This window comes from Rhinoraja longicauda, chromosome 21, assembly GCF_053455715.1.
Source record: "Rhinoraja longicauda isolate Sanriku21f chromosome 21, sRhiLon1.1, whole genome shotgun sequence".
In the NCBI taxonomy this organism is placed as follows: Eukaryota; Metazoa; Chordata; class Chondrichthyes; order Rajiformes; family Arhynchobatidae; genus Rhinoraja; species Rhinoraja longicauda.
The window spans coordinates 35,967,606-35,979,957 of NC_135973.1; the positions used below are offsets into that span (position 1 = coordinate 35,967,606).

Here is a 12,352-nt window from a genome sequence, read left to right on the forward strand (position 1 = left end):
ATTTAATTTAAAAGTTTTAGTTTAGTTTAGAGATACAGCGTGGAAACAGGCCCTTCGGCCCACCAAGTCCATACCGACTAGCGATCCCCACACACTATCCTACATAGTCTAGGGACAATTTACACTTTTACCAAGCCAATTCACCTTCAAGCCTGTACGTCTTTAGAGTGTGGGAGGAAACCAAAGATCTTGGAGAAAACCCACGCAGGTCACGGGGAGAACGTACAAACTCCGTACAGACAGTGCCCGTAATCAGGATGGAATGCGGGTTTATGGCGCTGCAAGGGCTGTAAGGCAGCAGCTCTACCGCTGGGCCACCTGCTTTCCATTGACAGTGACGTGTCTAACTTTGATAATGTATTTTAGTGTGTGGTCATCAAAGTTTTAATGGAACAAAAACTTCTGTTCCTAGTTGGTATCACATTGAACCATAAATTCCCTCCTGTAGTAGATTGTCATAATCATTAGACATTTTGAAAATGGGCTATCTATATTTGCAAATAAATTACTGGTAAACTGCAAATTAACTACTGAATACCTGAAATATTTCAAAACCAGCGATGTCAAGAATTCCAAGGAATGTGGAGCCCTGTCTCTTCGTCCTGTCCAGAGCTTTGTTGATACGAATTAGGAGCCAGCGAAACAAACGCTCATACATTGCCTTGGCCAAAGCTTCCACAGCAAAGTCCGCCTGTGCAGGAAACAATTGAGAATTGAAGGAGGTAACTTTTAGTTTAGAGATACAGCTTAGAAACAGGCCTTTCGACCCACCAAGTCCACGCTGATCATCGATCAGCCATTCACACTAGTTCTATGTTATCACACTTTCCCATCCACTCCCTGCACACAAGGGGCAATTTACAAAGGCCAATCAACCTACAAAACTGCATACCTTTGAAATGTGGGAGGAAACCGGAGCACCCGGAGGAAACCCACATGGTCACAGGGAGAACGTACAAACTACACACAGAGCGTACTAGAGGTCAGAGGTCAGGATCGAACCCAGGTCCCTGGCACTGTGAGGCAACAGCTTACAGGGGTTAAGAGGGAGAGATAGATCAGCCATGATTGAATGGTGGAGTAGACTTGATGGGCCGAATGGCCTAATTCTACTCCTATCATTTTTGACCTTATGGCCTTATGATCTCTGCACCACTGTGCCACTGTAGGATTTTAAATTCAGAAAGCCTGATCACATATCTACACAAACAAGCAATTAATCACATTTTAAAGTGACTTCACTCTGCTATTTAAAGTTATTTTGTCATTCTAAAAATTATTTTCCTTTGAGTTTTGTCACTGGAGATTGTCAAGTGTTCAAACCCACACAGCAGCGCCATCTGCTGGCTTTAGACAACATTTCATGCACAGCTGCCACATGTCTGGAATAAATATTTCATTCGGAGACAGTACTTCAATCTAGGAAACCAGACACTTTTAAAGTGGAACACTTTTAATTTAGTTTAGTTTAGTGATACACCGTGGAAACAGGCCCTTTGACCCACCGAGTCTGCACCGACCAGCGATCCCCGCACACTAACACTATCCTACACACTCTCAGGACAATTTACATTTATATCAAGCCAATTAACCTACAAACCTGTACATCTTTGGAGTGTGGGAGGAAACCGAAGATCTTGGAGAAAACCCACGCACGTCACAGGGAGAACGTACAAACTCCGTACAGACAGCACCCGTAGTCAGGATTGAACCCGGGTCTCTGGCGCTGTGAGGTAGCAACTCTACTGGCTTCTAGGGCTTCTATTAGCACCTTATCATAAATATTTATCATTTATGGGCCTAGCACGCAGGAGGAAGTTTTCAGCTGTAAATTGCAGGCAGCTTCCTTTATTAAATTAATTATTCTACAAAACAAAGTCTCTGAAAACTATCCTGGTGAATGTTAATGTGACAGAAGAGCAACTCTATTTTGTTTGAAACTACAGCGGTTTTATGTTATTTTTATTTATGAGCCTAGATGGATGGAAATGTTACAAGAGTTGCCAACTCTGGTTGGATATGAGAGGATTTTTCACATGACACTCTGCCTTCAACTGCCCCGTCCATATAAACAGTACTTGCTTTCAGTCCCCTTTGGTTTAGTAATGAACAAAAGTGATCCAAATAACCATTCGAGTCCTAATGCTCTGATGAATTGTCCTCAGAATGTAAGACCTCTCTTACATGTACTTGATCAGCATGCTAAGTTTAGGCCAGGGCCTAGGGCCCAGGGCCCAGGTCAATGTCCAGGGCCCAGGTCAATGTCCAGGGCCCAGGTCAATGTCCAGGGCCCAGGTCAATGTCCAGGGCCCAGGGCCCAGGTCAATGTCCAGGGCCCAGGTCAATGTCCAGGGCCCAGGGCCCAGGTCAATGTCCAGGGCCCAGGTCAATGTCCAGGGCCCAGGGCCCAGGTCAATGTCCATGGCCCACAGGGATCAAAGGTTGAGGAGGCAGAAGAGTCAAGAATCTAGTCAGCAATTAGAAATGTTTGAGTCAGGGGTCAGGGTTGTTGGAGGTGAATGGTGCAGGGGATATCTTATCATGTTTATTAGAGTAGGGTAGCAATGGCTGGTTGAGAGAAGAGTAGTTAAATTGGAGGCTACATTTGGATGTCGGAGAATGGAACCGCTGATGTGATTAGGCTGTTGGCTGGGGCATAAGATTGTTGGGCAGGTATGGTCAGAGTTACAATCATGAGTTTGTGGGTAACAGACGAAGGTTGCAGGCATGGGAGGGGCGGGAGGTCACGCTTGTGGGACGGGTGGTTGGGGAGCCTGCAGGAAACCCAGGTAGGTGTCCACCTTAAAGACGTTGGATGTTTTCTTCAGCACAGTGGGCCATGCACTGCTTAGACCATGTACGTGCCAGTCAATATCTCTGAAATGGTGTCTAGATGGACATTGGGCATCGATGGACACCACTAGTCTGACTAGGGTCCTCCACCATTTATTGGGTCAGTCACACGAGGGCAAGAAATTAATTATCATGAACTTAACAATCCTTAATTATGTGCTCTCTTTTATTTTTCATTGAAGCTAGATGGCATAGATGTGATGCCATAGTATTTCCAGCTTTAGTCTGTTATTCCTTATTTCAAAATGCAATACTCACAACCCTGGCCTCAGTGAAGCCCTGGAACAGAAGAGGCTAGCCCTTCTGAGGGTGAAGTGATCAACAACACCGTTCAAGAGACTAATCATTAATATCTAGTGATTCCTCACAAGTCCTGCTTGGTTGGCAACACCCAATATTACATGGATTTTCTCCCCCATAGTTGTTGTTGAGATCGACACAAACTGCTGGAGTAACTCAACGGGACAGGCAGCATCCCTGGAGAGAAGGAATGGGTGACTCTTCTTCAGTCTGAAGAAGGGTCTCGACCCTAAATGTCATGTATTCCTTTTCTCCGATGATGCTGAGTTACTCCAGCATTTTGTGTCTGTCTTTTTTACTTCCAGCACTTTGTGTTTCAATGCAGAATTCTGACTGCATGGTTATTATAATCAGGCAGTTTTGAGAGGTTTCCCTAAAACATGGAAAATGCCTCGACATAAGATTTGGGAAGTCCTACCTGCTCCTTGGTCTGGGCTTTCTGGACGTAATCGCGTCCGACTTTAATGCGAGGGCTGAGGATGGCTCTGGAGAAGTCGGTCACGTTCATCCCCAACAGGTGGCACACCTTCTGTGCAACTGCAGAGAGAGGTCACAGTACTGGTTATTGTTGCCACTGCTCCACTTCTGTTGTTTGGGTGAAAGAGTTGGTGTAGAGATGTACCTGTGTTATCGGGCATCGATGCCTGGTCAGTGCTCCGCTCCTTTTTGAAAGAAATATTGCCAAGTTGCAGCACGGATGATACAATCTTCAGGATAGCTGGGGACACAAGAAGATGGAGGATATCAGCACCGGCTGGATTGTAGCTCACTGTTATAAACAGTCTACCTAATCCCCTCACTGGCTGGATTTGTACCTATTTCTGCAGTCTGATGCTAAATCAATTTAGTTTAGTTTAGTTTAGTTTAGTTTAGTTTATTGTCACGTGTACTGAGGTACAGTGAAAAGCTTTCGTTGCATGCTAACTGGTCAGCGGAAAGACAATACATGATTACAATCGAGCTATTCACAATGTACAGATACACGATGAAAGGAGTAACTTGAATAACATTTAGTGCAAGATAAAGCCAGTAAAGTCCGATCAAAGATAGCCCCATGATCTCCAATGAGGCAGATAGTAGTTCAGCACTGCTCTCTGGTTCTGGTAGGATGGTTCAGTTGCCTGATAACAGCTGGGAAGAAACTGTCCCTGAATCTGGAGATGTGCGTTTTCACACTACTGTAGCATTTGCCCGATGGGAGAGGGGAGAAGAGGGGGTGGCCAGGGTAATGCATAATAGTAAGCTCAAAGCCAACAAAGATGGTGCTTTTTTAAAACAACTCTGTTTGAAAGGGGATTTTTAGACAGGCTTGTAACATTATCCAGAGGAACACTCATCATTGGTAAGTGTAAATATGGCCAGAAGAGGCAACAACATCACTTCAGCTTGTCACTATATTATCTGCAACATAGGATATTGAGAATAGGACATTGGGAAAGATGCAATGGATAGCGGAATGATTTGTCTTGTCACCAATGTAAAAAACAACATTTTCATGAGGGCTCATTTCAAACCAGCTTCTCTTAGAGAAACACCAGACATATAGAGCGAATGATGGAATGTTGATTTATTTACTGATCCTTTTTACATAAGTTTGCTTTGATCTGTGCTTGGCTTCAATGATCGAGATTTTCAGATTTGGACTATTTTATGGCCTCGGTCCATTATAAAAACACGATCTTTCAGTCTGGAAAGGTCAGTGACAGGATTGACAATGATCAGAACCATATTTGTGTCGGAAGGAACTGCAGATGCTGGTTTAAACCGAAGATAGACATGATATGAGGGAGTAACTCAGCGGGACAGGCAGCATCTCTGGAGAGAAGTCTGAAGAAGGTGAAGGTGAAGAAGTTGGTCTGAAGAAGGGTCTTGACCTGAAGCGTCACCCATTCCTTCTCTCCAGAGATGCTGCCTGTCCCGCTGAGTTACTCCAGCATTTTGTGTCCACCATATTTGTGTCAGTTGCTGATCCCTGTTGTTTAGTGCACGTGTTTCTTATTGTGAGTCCTGGTGGGCTGATTACTGGCTGATTACGTGTCAAATGCCTACCCTTGCAAGATTAGAAATTTAATCAACAGTAAAGTAATCCTTCACTCTTGGTTTGGTTTACAACTTGCAACACTTACAGGGGTCATTGCTCTAAGGGTAAACTTAAAGGGTTGACGGTGGAAATGCAATGGCAAAGATTTAAGGACCACACAGATGAACTCCAAATATTGTTCATCCCTGTCTGGCGAAAAAATAAAATGGGGAAGGCGGCTCAACCGTGGCTGACGAGGGAAGTCAAGGACAGTGTTAAACCCAAGGAAGAGGTGTATAAATTGGCCAGAAGCGGCAAACCAGAGGACTGGGAGAAATCTATAACTCAACAGAGGAGGATAAAGGGATTAATTAAGAGGGGGAAAAAGACCAGGAAAGAAAGCTTGTGGGGAACATAAAAACTGACTCTAAAAGCTTCTTTAGACATGTAAAAAGGAAAAGATCTGTGAAGACAAATGTAAGTCCCTTACAATCAGAGACAGGTGAATTTATAATGGGAAACAAAGAAATGGCAGAACAGTTAAACGAGTACTTTGGTTCTGTCTTCACTAAGGAAGATACAAACAATCTCCCAGTAATACTAGGGGACCGAGGATCTAGTGGGAGGGAGGAACTGAAGGGAATCCACATTAGTCAGAAAATGGGGGGTGTTAGGTAAACAGTTGGGACTGAAGGCAGATAGATCCCCTGGGCCTGATGGTCTGCATCCCAGAGTACTCAAGGAGGTGGCCCTAGAAATTGTGGATGCATTGGTGATCATTTTCCAATGTTCTCTCAACTCTGGATCAGTTCCTGTGGACTGGAGGGTAGCCAATGTAACTCCACTTTTTAAGAAAGGAGGGAGGGAGAAAACGAGGAATTATAGACCAGAAGATGCTTGAGTCGATTGTTAAAGATGTTATAGCAGCGTATTTGGAAAGCAGTGCCAGGATCGGTCAAAGTCAGCATGGATTTATGAAGGGGAAATCATGCTTGAATTATTTTCTGGAATTTTTTGAGGATATAACAAATAGAATGGATAAGGGAGAGCTAGTAGATGTGGTATATCTGGACTTTCAAAAAGCCTTTGACAAGGTCCCACTCAAGAGATTAGTGTGCAAAATTAGAGCACATGGTATTGGGGGTAGGGTATTGACATGGATAGTTTGTCTGTTTGTTTCTATGTTAATTGTTTTTGTAAAGCGCTTTGAGCATGTGATAAGGCGCTATATAAAATAAATGGATTATTATTATTATTATTATTATAGAGAACTGGTTGGCAGACAGGAAGCAAAGAGTAGGAATTAACAGGTCCTTTTCAGAATGGCAGGCAGTGACTAGTGGGGTGCCGCAAGGCTCGGTGCTGAGACCCCAGTTGTTGACAATATACATTAATGAAATAGACGAGGGAATTAAATGTAACATCTCTAAGTTGACACAAAGCTGGGTGGTAGTGTGAGCTGCGAGGAGGATGCTATGAGGTTGCAGGGTGACTTGGATAGGTTGGGTGAGTGGGCAGATGCATGGCAGATGCAGTAGAATGTGGATAAATGTGAGGTTATCCACTTTTGTGGCAAGAACAGGAAGGCCGATTATTATCTGAATGGTGTCAGATTAGGAGAAGGGGAGGTGCAACGAGACCTGGGTGTGCTTGTACATCAGTCACTGAACGTAAGCATGCAGGTACAGCAGGCAGTGAAGAAAGCCAATGTTGGCCTTCATTGCACGAGGATTTGAGTTTAGGAGCAAGGAGATCCTACTGCAGTTGTACAGGGCCCTGGTGAGACCGCACCTGGAGTACTGTGTGCAGTTTTGGTCTCCTAATTTGAGGAAGGACATTATTGCTATTGAGGGAGTGCAGCATAGGGGAAGAGAAAATACATTCTGGCCTTCCATCACAGTGAGGAGGTGACTGGAGGAGACTCACTGTGATGGATGTTTCTTTTTTTGTTGTTTTGTGTTGGTTGTGATTGTGTGTGAAGTTGTTTATTTTTATTGCTCTATTGCTGGACTGTGGGTGACCTTTCATTTCACTGCACATCTTGTATGTGTATGTGACAAATAAACTTGACTTGAGGTTCACCAGGTTAATTCCCCGGGATGGCGGGACTGACATAAGATGAAAGAATGGATTGACTGGGCTTATATTCACTGAAATTCAGAAGTCTGAGGGGTTGATCTTATAGAAACATATAAAATTCTTAAAGGATTGGACAAGCTAAATGCAGGAAAAATGTTCCCGATGTTGGGGGAGTCCAGAACTAGAGGTCACAGTTCAAGAATAAGGGGTAGGTCATTTAGGACTAAGATGAGGAAAAACGTCTTCACCCAGAGAGTTGTGAATCTGTGGAATTCTCTGTCACAGAAAGCAGTGGAGGCCAATTCACTGGATGTTTTCAAGAGAGAGTTAGCTCTTCAGGCGAAAGGAATCAAGGGGTATGGGGTAAAAGCAAGATTGAGGTATTGATTTTAGATGATCAGCCATGATCATATTGAATGGTGGTGCTGGCTCAAAGGGCCGAATGGCCTACTCTGTTGTGATATTGCTAGGACTACTTTGTTGGTCACAAGGACTACTTTGTATGTCTGTGTATATAAATGATTGGTGTGATTAGGCGGCCACTCTGGATCCAGGCGGCCTTGGAATAAACAGCCTGGAGTTAAGCTCCACCATGATAACATCTTAAACATGTGTACTCGTGGTCCTTCCAGAGTCACAACAAAGGTACAACAGGTACCGGACCACGAAGTACAACATGGTGGCAGCGGTTTGGGTGTTTAGCCTAGAAAAGGAAAACAACAAAAAAAACAAGAAAAAAGGTTAACAAGTGCAGAAAAAAAAGAAGAAAAAAAAGAAGAAGGTTAACAAAAAAGAACCCAGCAAAAAGGTTAACAGGAAGATAAGATAGAGCCCTAAAGAACGAAAAATGTTTCCCGCTCGGTAAGGGGCCGGGAGCACCTGTGGGCGGGGGCGGGAGCACCTGTGGGCAGGGCCAGAGCGCACTGCAGCGGAGGCGCGATCGCACCGCGATTACAGCAGTGCCAGCCCAGCAGTGTCAGCCCAGCAGTGGGAGCCCAGCAGTGCCAGCCCAGCAGTGGGAGGCCAGCAGTGCCAGCCCAGCAGTGGGAGGCCAGCAGTGCCAGCCCAGCAGTGCCAGCCCAGCAGTGGGAGCCCAGCAGTGGGAGCCCAGCAGTGTCAGCCCAGCAGTGTCAGCCCAGCAGTGGGAGCCCAGCAGTGGGAGCCCAGCAGTGGGAGCCCAGCAGTGTCATCCCAGCAGTGTCAGCCCAGCAGTGGGAGCCCAGCAGTGTCAGCCCAGCAGTGGGAGCCCAGCAGTGGGAGCCCAGCAGTGTCATCCCAGCAGTGTCAGCCCAGCAGTGGGAGCCCAGCAGTGTCAGCCCAGCAGTGGGAGCCCAGCAGTGGGAGCCCAGCAGTGAAAGGCCAGCAGTGGGAGGCCAGCAGTGGGAGGCCAGCAGTGGGAGCCCAGCAGTGGGAGGCCAGCAGTGGGAGGCCAGCAGTGCCAGCCCAGCAGTGCCAGCCCAGCAGTGCCAGCCCAGCAGTGGGAGGTCAGCAGTGTCAGCCCAGCAGTGGGAGGCCAGCAGTGGGAGCCCAGCAGTGCCAGCCCAGCAGTGGGAGCCCAGCAGTGCCAGCCCAGCAGTGGGAGCCCAGCAGTGCCAGCCCAGCAGTGGGAGGTCAGCAGTGGCAGCCAAATCATGGTGGTGGAGCACCTAGAGCCTACACTACGTTTGATCTTCACAGCACGTCTTCTTGAGGGGAAGATATGGAACAAAATGAATATTTTGTGTTAATGATCTGTGTAATGATCTGTGTACTGAAAGCTTAATGTATTATATTTGATGCTCTTGTATATATATGTATATATCTGCGGAGTGACCACCCGGCGATGAGTGACCACCCGGCGATGAGTGACCACCCGGCGATGAGTGAACTCCCACAGAGGAGTGACCACCATGATGGCGAAAAAAGCAATTGTGTTTAGTTGTGTTATTGGTTTTGTTTGCAAAAAGCAATGGTGTTTTGGTTTTGTTTGTTAAATATAGGCGGCACGGTAGCGCAGCGGTAGAGTTGCTGCTTTACAGCGAATGCAGCGCCGGAGACTCAGGTTCGATCCTGACTACGGGTGCTGCACTGTAAGGAGTTTGTACGTTCTCCCCGTGACCTGCGTGGGTTTTCTCCGAGATCTTCGGTTTCCTCCCACACTCCAAAGACGTACAGGTATGTAGGTTAATTGGTTGGGTAAATGTAAAAATTGTCCCTAGTGGGTGTAGGATAGTGTTAATGTACGGGGATCACTGGGCGGCACGGACTTGGTGGGCCGAAAAGGCCTGTTTCCGGCTGTATATATATGATATGATATGATGATGAATGGTAAAGAAAACTATACAAAAAACAAAATGTAGACAAAACAAAGATTTTATATAAGACAAGGGGGATGTTGTAATATATAAGACAAGGGGGATGTTGTGATATTGCTAGGACTACTTTGTTGGTCACAAGGACCATTTATATGCCTGTGTATATAAATGATTGGTGTGATTAGGCGGCCACTCTGGATCCAGGTGACCACGGAATAAACAGCCTGGAGTTGAGCTCCAGCATTGTAACCTTTTATACACGTGTACTTGTGGTCCGTCCAGAGTCACTAAAGGTACAACAGGTACCGGACCATGAAGTACAACATACTCCTGCACCTATTTTTCTGTTTCTATGTTTCTATGTTTTCTAAGCTTTGAGAGATTTAAGTTAAGGCTGAAACTGACTGATGTTTGCTTGCTCTTCTGTTGCTGACAGTTTTAAGTGCTGGATGTTTTCAATATTAAAACTGCATCTGTTCACAATTTATAACAGAAGATGAGGTTTTACTGTGGACTGCATCCCCAAAGAGATAATACTCATTTCTACCCCTTAGGATGCTTCATGCAGACTTTTATAAAACTTTTATGGGCTTAGGACACTACACATTGTTCTAGTTTTGGCATCCTTTTCAATCTCCATGCCAAAATGACGGCTGTACTAGCTAACATACGATAGGTTGATGCATTTTGGCTGGTGATCCTTTATATCAAACACCATTTATAGACATTTAGCCTTGAAACATGTGATAATATTTCTCATGATTTTAACAGAGTCCAACAGTCCATTTTTTAAAAGGCGCCCAAGTCTTGGAGCCATAGATTCATAGAGTCATAGTGATACAGTGTGGAAACAGGCCCTTCGGCCCAACTCACCCACACCGGCCAACAATGTCCCAGCTACCCTCGTCCCACTAGCCTGCGCTTGGTCCATAAACCTCCAAACCTGTCCTATCCATGTACCTGTCTAACTGTTTCTTAAATGATGAGATCGTCCCAGCCTCTACTACCTCCTCTGGCATCTTAGAAACATAAAAGTGTAAGAAAATAACTCGACCCGAAACGTCACCCATTCCTTCTCTCCTGAGATACTGCCTGACCTGCTGAGTTACTCCAGCATTTTGTGAAATAGAAACATAGAAAATAGATGCAGGAGGAGGCCATTCGGTCCTTCAAGCCAGCACCGTCATTCATTGTGATCATGGCTGATCATCCACAATCAGTAACCTGTTCCCAACTTCTCCCCATATCCCTTGATTCTACTAGCCCCCAGAGCCTTATTTAACTCTCTCTTAAATTCATCCAGTGATTTGGTCTCCACTGCCTTCTGTGGCAGAGAATTCCACAAATTCACAACTCTCTGGGTGAGAAAGTTCCTTCTCACCTCAGTTTAAAATGGCCTCCCCTTTATTCTAAGACTGTGGCCCCTGGTTCTGGACTCCCTCAACATTGGGAACATTTTTCCTGCATCTAGCTTGTCCAGTCCTTTTATAATTTTATACCTCTGTAAGATCCCCTCTCATCCTTCTAAACTCCAGTGAAGTTCCAAGCTTCATGACCAAGCCATCCTGGGCCACACATCTGTGGTGGCAACTGGATTTATAGTGCATTAACACTTGAAGTCATAAATTCATACAGCACGGAAACAGGTTCTTCGGCCCAACTAGCCCACACCAACCAAGATTCCCGTGTTCGGCCCATTTCCCTCTAAACCTTTCCTATCCATGTACATGTCCAAATGTTGTTTAAATGTAGTTATAGTACCTGCTTCAACTACCTCCTCTGGCAGCTCACTCCATATACCCACCACCGTCTGTGTGAAGATGCACTGTGGACCCTGAGACTGAGACAGTCAGAGAGTTGTGAATCTGTGGAATTCTCTGCCTCAGAAGGTAGTGGAGGTCAATTCTCTGAATGCATTCAAGAGAGAGCTGGATAGAGCTCTTAAGGATAGCGGAGTCAGGGGGTATGGGGAGAAGGCAGGAACGGGGTACTGATTGAGAATGATCAGCCATGATCACATTGAATGGCGGTGCTAGCTCAAAGGGCCGAATGGCCTCCTCCTGCACCTATTGTCTATTGTCTATTGTCTATTGTCTGTATACCCGGCTAAATCAGGACCGTCCACACCAATATTTTAAGCATGTTTCAAATCAACTTTGTGATGATTAGGATATACATATCAAGGTTAAGTTTAAAGTGGAAATAAACATTAAAAAACAAATTAAAATTTGATAAACATGGGCCTAGAAAGAAACTTTACAAGGACCACATATATTTGGGCTATGCTTTGGGTGAGAAGCTGCCTTGAAAAATTTGAATGAAAGTGCGCAAAGTTGGGGTGAAAAAGAGGGCTGGTGTGTGGTGGAGAGAGGCTTGGTGTTGGCCGTTGGGTACAAGTGAAACCCGGATCTTGAGGGTTGGTTGGGCATCCAAAGGGATCATCTTTGGGTTGTTCTGGGTGGCGTGGGTCTGAGAGAAAACCACGTCAATGTGTAAGTCTTCCCTTGACATTGAGTGGAGTAAGGAACTGCAGATGCTGGTTTACACCAAAGATAGACACAAAATGGTGGAGTAACTCAGCGGGACAGGCAGCATCTCTGGACAGAAGGAATGGGTGACGTTTCGGGTCGAGACCCTTCTTCAGTCCCTTGACGTTGATAATGATTCGCTTGTCGTCCCATGGAATGGAAGCTGACATTCATGGACTCTTTAAACATTAGGAAGCTATTCCACATTAATATTTTCATGAGCCTTAAACATATTATTGCATTTCTTTCAATGATTCAGAACTATTTGAATAGTTGTC

At 45.3% G+C, this 12,352-nt stretch overlaps 1 protein-coding gene across 3 annotated transcripts in view; it reads right to left on the reverse strand.

The window, feature by feature from the left end:
* myh11b (myosin, heavy chain 11b, smooth muscle) overlaps positions 1-12,352 on the reverse strand; it is a 179,604-nt gene that overhangs the window by 73,325 nt on the left and 93,927 nt on the right. For all 3 annotated transcript variants that reach the window (XM_078418345.1, XM_078418346.1, XM_078418347.1), the window contains exons 10-12: positions 3,776-3,871; positions 3,572-3,690; positions 539-691 (exon numbers count right to left, since the gene is read on the reverse strand). In XM_078418345.1, coding sequence (XP_078274471.1) covers positions 539-691; positions 3,572-3,690; positions 3,776-3,871 — 368 coding nt within the window. The remainder of the gene's footprint in view (positions 1-538; positions 692-3,571; positions 3,691-3,775; positions 3,872-12,352) is intronic.